This window comes from Gekko japonicus, unplaced genomic scaffold (genome assembly GCF_001447785.1).
Source record: "Gekko japonicus isolate JY-2015 unplaced genomic scaffold, Gekko_japonicus_V1.1 scaffold1037, whole genome shotgun sequence".
NCBI lineage: Eukaryota > Metazoa > Chordata > Lepidosauria > Squamata > Gekkonidae > Gekko > Gekko japonicus.
In genome coordinates this window covers 404,444-421,366 of record NW_015171534.1, presented here as the reverse complement: position 1 = coordinate 421,366, position 16,923 = coordinate 404,444, and the positions used below count along the sequence as shown (strand labels likewise).

Here is a 16,923-nt window from a genome sequence, read left to right as displayed (position 1 = left end):
CCCGGGGGCGGGGATTTCTCCTCTCTAAGGGCCCCCAATCCGCCGGTCCGGATCCGGCCGGTGGGGGGAACCCCAACCCCAAAGTGGCCAGATCGGGCCGATGTGCCCGGCATGATGATATAGCCCGGAAGTGATGTCATCACGCTGGGCGTGTCACCTGGCAACATGCCCAGTGTGATGACATCACTTCCAGGCTACGTCATTGCGGTGTGTGCACACTACGCGTGCGCACAAATGTCCCGGCCAGGGACCCAAACTCCTTTAAGGTTGTGTGGACATAACTAGACAGTAGTCAGTTATACCCACACATATTTAGCGGGTAAGTATGTCAGCATACTATCAGGTATGAAGCTAGATGACAGCCTAAGAAAGTAAATGGTGGAGATCATTCTGATCTGGTCGACAGCAGAAGTCATATGATCATGTCACCAGGTTAAGATTGCATCTCAGTTGCATCAGCTAAAATGATGTCACCATGAGTCAGCACTGATCACTGATTGGTGCTGAACATGTATATAAGTGTGTAAAGTACTTGTAGAGGTGTTCACTCTGTGAATGCCTTGCTGCGGAGCACTCTGCCGGATTGTACAGTGATTTGGAGTTGGAGAGTGCTATATGAACTGTGTATATATCTGTGTAAATAAATCCACTGTGAATAGTCAGCACTAGCAACCTGGTACGTGTGGTTACTAGACGCTTCATACGCTAACAAAGTATGACATACAGTCCACATGTATACCAAAGCATACAAGTGATGCAGTGTGAGAAAAAAGACAGGGGGACACAATATTAGGTGGAAAATTAAGTTTACAAAATGAATTTTGCAGGAGGAGATGAGCTCATGGGAAGGGGAGGAGTTGGAGGAGCTCACCTGTGACCTGGATGTGACATTACATCCCCAAGAGCTCCCTCCCCAAACCCCATGAATTTCCCCAAGGAGTTGGCAATCTTATTTTGAAGAAAAACAACAAAGGTTGGTAACCTCATTAAAAAAACTAGTCCCAGCACTGAAATCTGGCATACTGAGCACAGATTACCCAGATTAAAAGCAAAATGGTATAGTCCTTAATGCCATTAGCCAGCATGTATGTCCATGGCATATGTACACACGGCTATTTTTAGGCTTGAATTTGTGAAAACCTGACCCAAGATAAGCAACAAAATGGACTCACTTCCCCAAGAATGAGAGATGTATCAAAAATCCAAGTGTCAAGCAGTGTTCCCTCTAAAATGAGTTAGTGTGAGCTAGCTCACACTTTTTAAACCTCTGGCTCACACATTTTTGGATCAGCTCAGGAAGGATGGCTCCAGAGCAAACTAATTTATGCAGCAGCCAAATCGCTTGCTCACAACTTTAATGCCAGGAGCTCACAAAGTAGAATTTTTGCTCACAAGACTCCACACCTTAGAGGTAGCATTGGTGGCAAGCATAATTTAGTGTTTAATGTGGCATTTCAAATGTTCCTACATAAAACATCATGTCAAGAATACTGGAACGTTATAACATCATACCTAACAAAATGACACAGCCAATTTTTTGCAAATACAAATAAATATGAGCATTTTTACACATAAACCCAAATGCACCTTTTAAATTTTCCAGATCTGTAATGCAAATATAGTTTTAAAAAAGCCACTCTGGCCATAATAAACTTTCTATTTAAATCCTACATTAACATACTAAATAGTTCTAAAGAAACTTTATGGGCTCTTATAGTGCAAGCTGAGTGATGAAGCTACTGATACTGATCAAGGAGGTGGCTTATTTTCCAAGGGATGCCTACGAGGCAAAGTTGTTAAGGTGCTTGACAGCATTCCTAACAATTAAGGTTCAAATATTTCTGCATCGCATCTCAAAAGACCACTTGCACTTTATTCAGCTGCAAACAGAAGCCTAATTTACTAGGCTGGGAAAGGCAAACTGAGATATGCACAAAATTTGGCATACCGTTATCTTGTGGATCAATGGACTAGAAACTGTACTGGTAGGGCCATTTGAGCTTCAAACATTTCTATGAATCTTCAACACACTTTATGTTGTATATATAAACCACATCCTCATAATTTTCAATAAACCTTTTAAGAAGCTTCTACCGTAGCCATGGCACAGCTAGAAACAAAACAGGCAACTTTTGCTCATTATAACGTTAAATCTCATATTTATATACCAGTAATTTATATACCAGCTGGGCTGCGGTGGCTCAAGTGGTTAAGACGCTGAACTGCAGACCGGAAGGTCGGTAGTTCAGCAGTTCGAGACCCGAGTGCTGCATGATGGAGTGAGCTCCCGTCTCTGGTCCCAGCTCCTGCCAACCTATCAGTTTGAAAGCAAGAAATAGGTGGGACGGTAACATGAGCCTCGGCATCTAATCATGCCGGCCACATGACCACAGAAATGTCTTTGGACAGCGCCAACTCTTTGACTTGGAAACAGAGATGAGCACCGCAACCCTAGAGTTGGATTTGACTGGCTTTCGAGCAAGGGAAACCTTTACCTTTTTTACTAATTCCCAGATTATGAATTAACAATTCGATGTCAAGCTCTTGAGGGATAATAATGGGAATCTGAAGGTCATACTATAGATAAATTAATATAGGATGATAAAGGAAGGGGTAGGATCGATGGATAGTGGGGATCAATGCCAACAATTATTGATCAGGGTGTCCAATGGGTTCTAAAGGATCAAATTTTGCTTTTGGGGTTTCCAAGAACTACCTGAAAAACTAGCAAAAATACTTGTTCAAAACAGGAAAAGAGGCCCCAAAGGATTTTTTTTCACAACAGTACAAATTGTTTCATAGAAAACCGTTTTCCAAATGGGTATGCCTTTCATTGCAAAAGGAAAAGTGCCTTCAAGTGTCTTACCCGAAACACGGGAGATCCAAAACTACTGAGGAGCTTGAGAATGATTCAACCGCAATGTAAGACATGACCCAAAGGTAAGCAGGGTCGCAAATCAAGCAAACAACAGGTCCGACAAACAGCAATGAATGACACTAAGTCAAAAAAGCGAGGGGAAAGTAATGAAAGACTAGAGACATAGGCTACAGTCTACATTTTAAAGCTGTACAGAGTAGGGCTTGGAAACTACAGGTCACTTCCACTGATGGAAGGGATTTTCATCAGTGTTCCTGAGTAACAGCTCCCCCCCGCCCGTAAAACAGAATGAAGGGTTGCAGCAGGACAATGGCTCCCCCATTAGCAAATAAATTCTATAGGATCCCACTTCTAAAGATCTTGGCATCCAACTTTCTATGCTGCCTATTTATTGCCAATCTGACTGGAAGATGTCTGCCTCATGGCGTGAAACAAACACGTCAATACACCATTCTAACTCTGTTCTACGGCTATACGCAGTTGGTCCAGTATGAGAATGTGGGGGGAAGATGTATCACCTTTTCTTTTGAACTGTCCGGAGTGGGGTGCCGTAACCATTTAGTGATCAACAATGTGCACTGATGAAAACATGCACCTTGTATACTTGTGCTTTTCACGACAATGTGCGTGAAAATGGAAAGTGGCAAACTTGTCACTGTAGTTGGATGGAATTCCTGTGGCGTGACACAAGAACAAAGTTTAGAATCTCATCAAAAGGTAGCACCACATGACCTCAAGCCCCTGTACAATTTATTGTTTTTTTAAATTTTATTTCATTTCATAGTCAAATACAGAGCGAACTATAACTCAGCTACAATAATACAATAACAAGTAAACATAGACTTAAAAAGAGATACACGACAAGCTGCCCTTTAAACAGTATGTTCTTGTACAGAGCTACATAAACTGTAGAACATCGTAGAATTTACTTGGCACGTTATAGTTTGGAGGCATATCTCTCCCTTATATATAATTGAGTAAGACGCAGGGTCACACAGCGGAGAGAAAATGCACACCAACGGTGTTTGGAGGCTTGCGCTGTCCGTCAGAAGCTTCCCCAGCTTCCATTGGCCATGTTGCCTACGTCCCACCTCAGAACACTCCCCCCTCCCCTCGTCCAACTAGCCAGGGCTGGAGGGAATCAGTGGAAGGCCGCTGCCGGCAGCTCATCACCGCTCGAAGCGGCCGGATTCCCCCCCCCTTATCGCACGCCTGTTTTCCCACCTCCCCCGCCCACCTACCCACCCCTGGCTTCAAAGACCCTTCGGAGCCCTACAGGCTTCCGGGGAGAGCAGGCGAGGGGCAGCGGGAGCGCCGCTCAGCCAACCCCTGTCGGGCCTGTTTTTGCCGCTGCACCCCACCTTCGCCAGCTTTCGGGGCGGCAGGCCAGAGGCGGAGATGGTGAGCCAACCCCCAACAGCCTGTTTTCGGTGCTCCCCCCCACCTTCACCAGCTTGCAGGGGCAGCAGGCGCGGGGCGACGGTGGCGGCGCTCTGCCAACCCCCGCCGCCCCATTGATTTTCGCTGCTCCCTCCCCGCCAGCTTTCTGGGGCCAGCAGGCGAGGGGCCACAGCGGCGCTAAGCCAACCCCTGCCACCCCTTTCCCCCCCTACCCCCTTCCTCACTCTCTCTTTGTTTTTCCCTGTCTTTCTTCATTCTTTCCCTCTCTCACTTTCAACCTTCATCCCCATCGCTTTCACTTCTTCCTCCCCCCCCGTCTGTCTGGCTTACTGACTGTCTGTCTATGTCTCCCCCCTCCCCCATCTTCCTGCCTTTTTTCTTCCTTCTGTCCTTCCTTCCTCTCTTTCTCCAAGCCTCTCTATCCATCTAACTATCTATCTACCACCCACCCACCCTAACTTTCTAGGGCCCATTGTCTTCATCCACAATGGGCTTTGCTCCCTAGTATATTGCTAAAGACATATTCCAAGAATGGAAACCATTTTAATTGAAAATTACTACCACAGGTATTGGTATTAAAGGACGAGACCTTGTCTGATAGCTTGTCCATAGAATAGAATAGAATGCCCATAGTTTAGCAATCCATTGAGTGAGAGACGGGACTTTTTTATCCTTCCAGTTGTTGGCAATGACTGTCTTTGCTGCAGTCAGGAATATCGAGATCAACTCCCTCCACAGCCTGTACAGTCCCCGTACAACTTGTAGCCCACCCCACCCATTTTAAGATGCCAGGTATTGCAGAGAAAAGATATTCAACATGTTGGATATTTCTGCTGGAAAAGGTGATGGGCAGGGCTTGGCTATGACTGAGATTGTAGCATTGTGCATCACTCCCCACCATCTCTCATTATTTCAGTCATCCTTCATTGTCTCTCTTGTGGCTGTTGAGAAGCAGAGGCTGTGGCCTTTCAGCTCTAAAGATCCTCCCTGTCAAAGACAGGACTGAGGCAAGCTGGGCTGGGAGAAGAAGCACGGGAGAGAGCTGCTGGCAAGGTGAACGGGGTGGTTTTTTTTTTGCCTTTCCTAAACTGCTAGGCAGCATTAACTGTGCTTGCTGTGTGAGAGGACAGTGTTTGAGGGTGAGTGGGTGCTGGTAGCCTGCTGAAGAGTGGTTTCTGTTTGGTTGCTTTGTCTGGTTTGTTGCCGATTGAGGAGGGTCTGTTTGCCTAGGGTTGATGTAGTGGTTATGAGTGCACTCTAATCTGGGAGAATTGGGTTTGATTCCCCATTCCTCCACATGCAGCTGCTGGTGTGACCTTGGGTCAGTCATAAGTTCTTTCAGAGCTGTTGTCTCAAGGGCAGTTCTCTAGGAGCTCTCTCAGCCCCACCTACCTCACAGGGTGTCTGTTGTGAGGAGGGGAAGGGAAAGGGATTATAAACCGCTTTTAGACTCCTTCAGGTAGTGAAGGGTGGAGTATAAATCCAATCTCTTCTTCCTCCTTCTCCTCTGCTGTTGGGAGGTGGGGGCTGTGGCCTTTGAACTCTAAGGCTCCTCCTTATCAGAGGTGTGAGCTGAAGAGCTCTTGGCGTGTGGCCCTTAGTCTGCGGTCAGGCCTGTAAGAAGAAGTTTTTATATTCCTATACGTATTTCCGCTTTTGGCTTCAGTAGACGTTCGGTCAGGCCTGTAAATTCCAGGTTACATCAACATAACAAAGGAAATTCTGGGGTGAAGGAATCCACTCCGAAGGTGACGATGAATGCTCAAGGCCCATTTCCAGTCACCTGCGGGGAGTGTGCCATGTTTGTTTTCCTCCCTGAGGACAAGATGGACTTCACTTGTCAAAAGTGTAACCTGATAAGGCTTTTAGAAGAGAATACTTGGAGCCTGGAGGAAAGGATTGCTACACTTCATGAGATCAAGTAAGGGGGGGGGGATTTCATTAACAGAAGCCAGGAGGCCCTGCATAGTGATGCAGAGACTGGTCGAAGGGACTACAGAATGGTTGAATTTCCTAATGAATGAACCTCCTCTGAATGTTACAACACCAACCAAAAAGGATTAAGCAAGATGGCACTCAGTGTGCCACTGAAACTCAGGAACTGATTCCAGGCCCTTGGTGGCGACTGAGATGGAAACACTGGCACAGGAAGAACCACAAGGACAAGAAAGACGGAGAAAGGAGGGCATGGGGATATGAAGATGTGGCACTGGAAGGAAAAGGAAAGTGTTGGTCATCGGCGACTCTCTGCTGAGGGGCATGAAATGTCCTGTGTCCAGGGCCGGCCTGACCCCCTAGCCTGAGAGCTGTGTTGCTTACCAGGGGCAAAGATTAAAGATATTGCAGACTAAATGCCAAAACTGATTGTGATGATCCACATGGGAATTAACAGTGAACCCTATCACAAGCACTAGGGCTGACTATGAAGCTCTTGGGAGAAAGCTGAAGGGAATGGTGGCACATGTGACCATTCCTGTCAGAGGAAGAGGAATGTGACAGTACATGATGGACATGATGGACTTCACCTATTAGGGTTGGGGAAGAATGTGTTTGTCAGGAGCCTGGGGAGATTCATCAACAGAGCTTTTAAACTGACACCAGAAGTGCTCGTCTGACATCTAGTGTGTGCCAGAGTTTGTTCCGCAGTGGATGTAGGGGAAGGAAAGAAAACTGATATCCTGGTTGATATGAAATCTAGAAACCAGTTTGGGGAAGAAGTCCAGGCTAGGCCTCAGGCCCACTTGGTCTGCATGAAATTTGGTAAAGGGTGGGTCACATCTTGAAGAGCTCAACTCTTCCACCCTACATGTGGAGGTGATCGCCACTAGGAAGGTGGTCTTAAAGGAAAGAAATGACAACTCAGACGTGGCCATAGGCTCAAAATTGTATGCATTAATTTGGATACGACAAGAGATAAACTCCACTGTGGGAGAGGGCAGACAGAGGGAGGGAACAAATTATATAAACCCTGAAAGAATTTCCAGGATTCCAGAGCAGAGAACACCAAAGATGTACCAACAGCATTATGAAAAGCTGACATTGCGGCTAGGTGAACCTTAACAGAAGACAAGGCTAGACCACCAATAAGTAATCAAAAAATTTTGGCAACACACAATTAACAAGGTCAAGTCCTTGCTGTACTGCCCATTCTGAGATTTTTTCCACTTAGCAGCATAGGATTTAAATGTAGAGGATCTCCTACAGGCAATCATAACATTTGTACCCCTCTGGGAAGCCCCCCCCCCCAATGCAGAATCAGCCAAGCTGACAGATGCAAGGTCCGGATTTCTGGGTGCAATATAGGGCCTATGTGAAGGAGTTTGTGGGCTGGAGTCTCCACAGAGTCGGGAACCACACTCTTCTTGGCCAAAACGGGGTGAGAAGAACACATGAGGTTCGGTCAGTTGCTATTTTGGCCAGTACTCTGTGCAAAACCCCAAAAGGCATAGAATAGGCAGCCATGCCAATGCAGTTGGAATGCATCCTCAAGTGAAACCTGCCAACTGCTGCCCTGGAACAAAACAGGTGGCACTTTCTGTTGACGCTTGAGGCAGAAAGACTGACTTCTGGATAGCCCCACTCTTTGAAAACTGGTTGAAGATAAGGGTCGGTTATGGACCATTTCTGATTTATGTCTGAATCAGTGTTCCCTCTAAGCTGAGTTAGTGTGAGCTTTGCTCTTAAAGGGGAAACGCTGGCTCCGTGCACTTAAAAGGGAAACGCTGGCTCCTTTAAGTGCAGGGAACTGGCCTTTCTGGAGAGCGAGCACGCGGGTGGGGCAGTGGACGTCCCCGACGTGATGACGTCATCACGTCGGGGATGCCCCGTCCCCTCCACGAATGCCCCCAAAGTCCCCCACTGGGGGCGGAAGATGGACTGGGCAACCCTAGTCATTGTAGCCAAGTCCTGGGGGGGGGGGGGAATTGCCTCTATCTGCCAGAGATGGAAAAAGGCAGACCTGAAAACTGTGGTGACCTGGGCCCTCCATAGAAAGTGAGGCATCCAGGATCATGCCCAGGTACCTTACCTTCTGAGCCAGTGCAACTGGCACACCATCCACGTTGGGAAGCCCAATCCCCGTCCTAACTCCCCCACCCCATCTCGACTCAGGTACAGGACCTCTCTCTTCACTGGATTGAGTTTCAACTGGCTCTGCTGAAACCAACCAGCCACTGCCTCCAATGCCCCAGTCAGAATCTCTGGGATGGAGTCTGGGCAGCCGTCCAAAACAGATATGAGTTGGGTGCAGTGTTCCCTCTAAGCTGAGTGAGTGTGAGCTAGCTCACAGTTTTTTAGCCTCTGGCTCACACATTTTTATCTTCGCTCAGGAAGGAGGGCTCCAGAGCAAACGAATTGATGCAGCAGCCAGATCGCTCGCTCACACCTTTAATGCCAGTAGCTCACAACGTAGGATTTTTGCTCACAAGACTCCACAGCTTAGAGGGAGCATTGGCTGGGTGTCACATATTGATGACTCCCCAACCCCCCTGGACCAACTGGGTGAGGGGCTGCATGTAGATGTTAAACAACATTGGCGAGAGGATCGTCCCCTGCAGCACATCACATTCAAGTGGGTTGTCGCGCCGCCCTCTGTCTAGAGATGTGAAGGCCCGGAAAAAAACTGGAAAAATTCAGAAAAAAAACGTTCCCCCCCCCCTATTTTTTCCCCTGAAGCCTTTTTTGTTTTCCTCCGAAAAACTGGAAAAATGGGGGGGGGGGATTGATTATGGAATGTTTTATTTCAATATGATGAATAAAATATACTTAACTTAAAAAGGTAAGAGTTTACATTTATCTGATTCTAGAAAACTGAATCATTTAGCTACATTAGTTTATCTTTATAACCTTTGTGTAAATAATAAATATGCTAGTTGTGATAATTTCATGCCAAGTAAAATTGTCCATAGTCATATTTTATGTTCCTAAAGTAACAGAATGATTTTCAATCTGGAAAAGAAAAAAGAAGAGCTAATGTAGCATTTTTTTTTCAATTTTTCCAAAAATTTCTGGTTTTCCCAAGGAAAAAACAGTTTTCCCCCCCGAGCTTCAAAATTTCCGGAAATTTTACATCTCTACCTCTGTCTCCAACTGAGAAGAAAAGAGGAAAATCACTGAAGGGCAGTCCTCTGAACCCCAGTGTCGGCGAGGCAGTGGATCATAAGATCATATCTAACAATTACAGAGGAGCCGAGTGCCAACCCGCCCCAATCCAGGTGCCTCCGGAGGTCATCCGTAAGGACGACCAGCGCTGTCTCTGTCCCATGACCAGGGCGGAAACTGGACTGGAAGGGGTCAAGGATAGATGCGTCATCCAAGAAAGACTGGAGTTGTTCAGCCACCGCTCTCTCAACTACCTTACCCAGCAACAGTAAATTTGAAACTGGGCGGTAGTTGCTAGGACAATTGGGTCCAGAGTTGGTTTCTTTAAGAGCAGTCTTGCCCATGGGATGATTCTCATCATACCTTTAATAAACTCAAAGTCTGCCTTACTGAAAACTTACATACACACGTGACTACAAACTTCCTTGGCCCCCCACAGCAAAAGGAATTCTAGCAAGACATGGTCACTTCCCCCTAAGGTCCCCACCACCTTCACCTCATCTACGATCTTTTTCTTGTTGGTCAATATAAAGTCGTGTATGGCTGAGCCCCTCATAGCTTCTTCCACCATTTGATGAAGGAAGTTGCCGTCCAGAGAGGTCAGGAAGTTGCATGACTGCAGATGCTTTGCAGAGTTTCTCTCCCAGCACACATCAGGGAAGCTGAAGTCACCCATAACTATCAGGTCATGTTGTTTGGATACCCTGTCAAGCTGTTCAAGGAGGGCAGCATCCACCTCCTCATCCTGGTCAGGAGGTCTGTAGCAGACTCCGACCACAATACTGTTTGTCCTTCCTTCCTTCCCTTATCCTCACCCAGATACTTTCCACTGGGCTGTTGCCCTCCCCCTCCAGTATTTCCTGACAAACCTTCTCCTCAGATACAGCGCCACTCCGCCTCCTCTTTGACCCTTTTGGTTTTCCTTCAAACAACTTGTATCCATCCACTACTACACTGCTCTCGTTGGCAATAAAGAGAAAACTGAGGGAAGAGTCCTTCCCCTTCCCATATCATGTGACGGGAAATTGCACTGAGTGGGGAGGGGGGAACACTCTTGGGAGTCTGGGAAATTCTTTAAAGAAGGTTGCTAGCTCCTCTCCATGGTGGGACGGCGCAGAAGCCATTATTTAACTTTTTAAAGGTACTTCCGCTGTATTATTGAAGCCATTTTCTATAGGACAGCGGGCACTAATGAAACTACCCCTCCGTCAACAAAGTCCTGACCATTTCACAGAACTTTTCTATGTCTATGCTAAGTCCAGGGAGAGATGTATAGCTTCAGCAAGACTACTCACAGTATCTCTTTTGAAAGATTTGGCATTGGAATAGGGCTAGCACCAAGGGGGGGGGGGGAACGGTTACCTGAAAAGTCTACCACACCACCATGCTTTCAAGCAATGCTGCTCTGAACACACCCACAGACATCTCTTGCCAGAACCACTATAATATTCTGACCTCCTTTTACATATACTCCACTCTTCCCTCTTACATCATGTGAACAAAGACACTGTAAGCTTTTAGGCAAGGTCTTTCAGTTTCCTTTGTAGTCCTTTGAATAAAATAAACTAAGATAACTTACTAATCTCTTCCCAGTTTGCTGATCAGGTTCCCCAAACACCTCCTTTTCTAGACCTTCTTTGAGAGAAACCTTTTAATACATGATTATCATTCGGTGGCACAGCAAAGTACAAAAAATGTATCAACAAATCCTTTATGTGACTAGCCTGTGATAAAAAGTTGAGCACATCTGTCTGCAACTAAAACACAGATGTGCTGGTACACCGCCTTCCAACTTTTAGACATGATCTTAAAATACACATTTAGTGTTCTGTGGAATAAAATGACAATTCAAGGGTTTATTATGGTACAGATAAGCTAGATCTTTGCTTGTATTGCTGTTCTCGACAAACGTTTCATGGTTGAAAGCATCTCATATTTATGTAACTCTTTAAATTAAGCTACAGTATTACCTTGGAGACAGTCCTCCATGAGAACAGTTGGTAGGTGAAGTTAATGGGCTGGTTCTGCTGCTAGGATGCCGTGAAGAAGTTCGACCCACTGTATTGCTAGGAGAACCCTAACATAAAAGCAAAAAACCCACAATGAAAATAAAGAAAACGGTATGTATCACAGGATGAGGGAAAAGCAAAGCATGAAATAATCTGGTACTGATTTCACATATCTTTTGATTTAAACAATATTGATATTTATTACTAGCTTGTGTGTTAAGTAGGGGGGGTGCATTCAGCTAAATCTAAGCCGAAAAATACCTTACTGGTATTTTTCAGGTATTAATTCAGTCTCTTATAGATTTCGGATATCATTTGCCTATCCGAAATGGCCAAGCCGGGAGAATCCCGAAAATATTTGGGCTTTTCAGGACTGCTGGATAGATCAACTTAAAGGGTGTTTAAAGGGATCACAGTCCCTTTAAATGCCTTCTCCAAGCCATACTTACTCTTGAATGGAGTAAGCCTAAGTAGGTCTACTCAGAAGTAAGTCCCATTTTATTCAGTGGAGCTTACTTCCAGGAACGTGTTCTTAGGACTACAGTATTTGTTTATCAAAGCTGCCATCTGTACCCTCCTATAAACCACATACCTTGATGGCAAGTGTGCCTTTACATAATTCAAGAGCTAAGTTAATTAATGCCAGAAGTTGTTTTCTATGGAACTGATACATAACAGTCTCACCACACTAGTGTTACTGGAATTCTTGAGGTGGTTGTGTAGTAGCCTGGTAGCACCATCCTGGAATGTTTTTGGCAAGGCACCAAGTAACATGGTAAACTCAGGAGTATTCAGCTCAAACAGAGAAATCAGGACTATCTGTGCTGCCGAGAGAGAGAGAGAGAGAGAGAGAGAGAGAGAGAGAGAGAGAGAGAGAGATCAGTATCATTATTATTATAAGTCCAGTCACAGTCTTACGAGAAATAACTTAGGCTGAATCATGGATTCATTAAAAGAAGATAAGTCTAATGAAACATTTGTTTCAGCTATGGAGCCATACGGTTGAAGACACCCCCCCTCGCTGGGTCAGATCAAAGATCCATCTAGTCCAGTAAAGTGTCTCCAACAGTAGTATAAACCAAAAACCTAGCAATATATACATCCTCTCCTGCCTGGAACTGACACATTTGGGTGGTATAGGCAGAATCGAGGTCGGTACCGTCGGAACTGATTTATCCAATGGAGGTTTTGAGGTAGGTATCAGTGCTGGACCCAGAGTTGGATCCAAGGTCAAGCGGCTCTGTCCTCAAGTAGGCTTGTCGGGAAGCGATGAGGAAGAAAGCGCTCTTTCCCGGAGGACGGCCTTCAAATGCGCACCTCTATCTGCCCATGCCTTTGGAGTAAAGTTTTGACAGATCTCGCAATTGAACACATTGTGCCCCTCACCAAGGCGAATTAAACAACAGTCATGTTGGTTGGTCGAAGTCATTTTTAACCCACATTGTGAGCACTTTTTAAACAAGGCTTTAGACACCGTAATCACAAGATCCATTGATCTTCATAGCCGAGAAGAAAAATCATCACTGAAGGAAGAGAAAATGCCTCAGAACCAATGGTTGCGACAGGGGGGGGGGAGAGGAGCAAAGCTAGAGGTGAACCAAACTCGTGGTGGCAAAAAAGGAACTGAAGGAATGGGGATGGTCTGCCCTAGAGCACGTGATACTTTTGGTGGGAATTCCCACATGTGCCCAGTTTAAATTATGGGCGGACCACTCAGTTGTAGAATTTTAAAGCTAGAGAATTAGTACCCGCAGCCAGACTGCACATGAAGACGGACAATGAACAATTTTTTCTCTAGGTTTCTGTTTTTGAGGCTGAATTTTTTTATTCATTCCTGGTGACAATGACAGCCCAGCTGTCTTCAGAGAGAATTAAAGTCAGTGAAGGACTGATCCATAAAACCAACCCAATTTCTTTGAGGTGTGAGGATGTGGTGAGGCTATGTTAGCTTTGTACTGAAGAATAGTAAAGGTAAAGGTTTCCCTTGCTCGAAAGCCAGTCGAATCCGACTCTAGGGTTGCGGTGCTCATCTCCGTTTCCAAGCCGAAGAGCCAGCGCTGTCCAAAGATGTTTCCGCAGTCATGTGGCTGGCATGACTAAACACCAAGGCACACGGAACGCTGTTACCTTCCCACCGAAGCGGTACCTATTTATCTATTTGCAATTTCTTTCTTTATAACTGCTAGGATGGCAGGAGCTGGGACCAGAGACGGGAGCTCACTCTGTCATGCGGCACTTGGGTCTTGAACTGCTGAACTACCAACCTTCCAGCCTGCAGTTCAGTGTCTTAACCACTTGAGCCACCGTAGCTCCCATACTGAAGAACAAGAAGGCTGTGCAGGATGCCCTCTGCACCCGAACAAAGATTAACTGTTTAGCCTGCAGAAGCCAATACACCACCTCCAGAAAGAGCAATGCCACAGCCAGTCAATCACTTTTTACTGCAAGTTACACATACTAGATCCAGTCCATAGGAGAAAGTCATTTTCCAAGGTTTTGGCAGGGGGCACAGATTAATGGCATTGAGGTTGATGGAAGTTAGCCTGCAGAAGCCAATACACCACCTCCCGAAAGAGCAATGCCATAGCCAGTCAATCACTTTTTACTATAAGTTACACATACTAGATCCATGCTAGCATGGATTCAGGTCATTCCTCCCTGCAGCTGAAATAAGAGACCCCAAAAGGAAAAGATCACGTAACACAGTCTGTTGAGAAGCTGACTTGAAACAACAAGCACCTTTGCATCTATCTATTCTCGCTTTTGCCAGCCCATGCAGCTACAGCCGATGCCTGCAGGGCCCGTCCATAGGAGAAAGTCATTTTCCAAGGTTTTGGCAGGGGACACAGATTGATGGCATTGAGGTTGATGGAAGCCTCCTCTTCATTTTGGCCTCCAGAAACGAAGCAGAACTCAGGAACAGCAGCAGGGACAGTGTGACTGAGGGCTGTGACAGTCGCCATGGCCACCTCTTCAGGGGTATACTTCTTGGAACAAGCATGCCCTGTGGTCACAATGTTGGGCTTCAGCAGAGTTCCTTCCAGGTAGACATGGTGATCATTTGTAAACAGCAGCCAACACCTTTTCTGCCACATACTGGCAGTGCTGAAGGTCGTGGTCTCCATCAGGTAGGATCTCAGATTCCACAATGGAGACTAGACCATGCTGTTGGCAAATACTGGCGTAACATGCTAACGTTGGCATTTTCCTGGATGGCAAGAGGAGATGGAGTTGTATCGGTGATCTTCAGCACAGCGCACCACTTGCCAAAATCTGCACCATCTTTCTTATACTGGGCACAGTGTTCAGCTAAGTTATCCAGACCTTAAATGGTGGTTTCTCCATTAGTTCCTGCCAATGGGGTCATGCCTTTATCCAGCTTGACTCAAACCACTATGCCCTTATCCCTGATGATGGCTAGGAAGGGCTTTCCAGTACTGTCCTTCTGATAGAAGGTCCCGTAGAGGAAAGTAGGGAGCGGTGGCACAGAGGATTTATCCTCTGGTTAGTAACATCTGAGCTGAACAGTACGGCTGTCAGTTCTAGCCCCGTGTTGATGTGAGCTACCAGCCTTGTCCCTAGCTCGCTGTCCACCCAGCGGTTCGAAAGCTTCGGCGAGTAGATAAAATGGGAATGCTCACCTCGCGAGATTGAAAGCCTAAAGAAAAAAAATCTCGACTCCGAGAAGCCTGTAATGGGCCGTTCCGGCCAGGCGGTGGCAGTGCGGCGCTGCAAGACCTGGAGAAGCTGATGTCATCTAGCCGAGCCAAAGTGAATATGCCGACGGGATACGTCTGACCCTGCAGCTGAGCAAACCCTCGCCGACTGTGGATATGTGTGATTTAAAAGATATATGTTGTCCTCCCTTACCCCCATAAATCATTGTTAGTCCCGCGTGAATGAGTAACTGTAAATCGCTCAGAGCCAGCAAGCTCTGCAGGATTGAGCGATTAATAAATTGAAAGATTATTATTAAAGTAACTCCCCTGATTTGCTGACTGATGGAAGAATTTGAAGAAAAGAGGATCTCCTGGAAGACATGGCAATTCTCTTCCGTGTTTTCCACTTTGATCCGCTGCAGTCTGTTACTCATAGTACCCCCACAGATTCATCTGCAGCCAGGATTCCTTTGCCTGTGACCACCATTCTCTGCACTATGTCAGAGAGGACCCTTTTCTGCCCTGAAAAGAGGGCTGGAAACAGGTGGGTCATGATGGCTTTGGGATATATTATCTTCTCCTGTTCCAAACGTTCCTGTTGGTTAGGTAGCTGTAGCCAAACAGGTATTATTTCAATATACTTAGTGCAAACTGTACATGATTTCTCTGTTCAAAAGTCCAGACATCTAGCTGTGTTAGTCTGTTGCAGCAAAAGCAAACAGGGATCTTGTGGCATTTTAAAGATTAACAAAAATTTTATCCTAGTTTATGCTCAAATGTATGCTGGATTAAAATGATAAACACGCCACAAGACAACTGTTTAGTTTTTAAATACTTTCTAAAATTGGCCAATTTCCTTTTGGGATAAGTTTCCTGGACGGCGCATCTCACCATTTTTAGGGCTTTGTGTCAGCTAACACTATACTGAAATTTGCTGCCTCTGAGGGAGATAATTTGGTGAAACCTGCCTCATTTGTTTATAAAGCTAAAAGACTGGCCCATGCACTTTATAAGGCAGAACTTTGGGTTACTTTACAGTGGGAAGAAAGGGGACAGCATCATCCCCAGATTATTTTTTCAAAGTTTTGGGGGCTTATCAAAATGTATTTTCTGCTAGGGTTAGGCTGGACACCAATGTGCTGACAAATGAAAGCAAATTTTAAAAGAAAGTTGGTCTAGTAGCTTAAGATAAAACAAACAGATAATATTAGGTCACCAAAGAAAATACTTGATTGAATTAAATAATAGATTGCTCGTTAAGAACTGGGCACACTGTATTTCCTGCTTGTGATAGCTTTTCATGGATGAATATTGCTTTTAATGAACTAAACTCAATTGCTCCTCAGCAGATGAGCAGAAAAATACTATCATGGCAGCAAATATACACTTTTTGTGTATATTTATGCACCATTATATTATGGACTTAACAAGTTTAGGGACTAGGGATAGGCATGAACTGTAAAAATGTAGTTCGTAGCTGAACTATGCACTGAACCATGAATCAAACTGGTTCATTCGCAAACTGAACTGGTTTGTGGCCCCACAAACCCCACTGAAAGGGACCACAGTCCCTTTAAACGGGGTTTGCAAAAAGCCTGAAAAACAGCAGAGTGAACAGGAGCAGCCTGCTCCACGCCTCTCAGCTGTTTTGGGCTGTCCTGTGCTATCCTTTCAAACTTTAACAGTCCATTTAAACTTTAAAGGGAAAGCAGAAGACAACCTGAAACAGCTGAGTGATGGGGAGGCACTCCCAGCCGCTCAGCTGTTTTTGAGGCTTTCATGGGAAACAGAAAGCTTTCTGCTCTATCTTAGGAAAGCTTTTACATAATTACATGTGAATACAAAGTATACTGACTACCAAGATGAGACAGACAGG

The 16,923-nt window shown here is 45.6% G+C and overlaps 1 protein-coding gene and 1 pseudogene across 1 annotated transcript in view; both read right to left on the bottom strand.

Moving 5' to 3' along the window:
* Nucleotides 1–16,923, bottom strand: part of CLASP1 (cytoplasmic linker associated protein 1) — a 334,150-nt gene that overhangs the window by 61,807 nt on the left and 255,420 nt on the right. Inside the window, exons 31-32 of the mRNA XM_015419605.1 lie at nucleotides 12,073–12,217; nucleotides 11,350–11,456 (exon numbers count right to left, since the gene is read on the bottom strand). Coding sequence (XP_015275091.1) covers nucleotides 11,350–11,456; nucleotides 12,073–12,217 — 252 coding nt within the window. The remainder of the gene's footprint in view (nucleotides 1–11,349; nucleotides 11,457–12,072; nucleotides 12,218–16,923) is intronic.
* On the bottom strand, nucleotides 14,136–15,600 carry LOC107117476 (annotated as a pseudogene).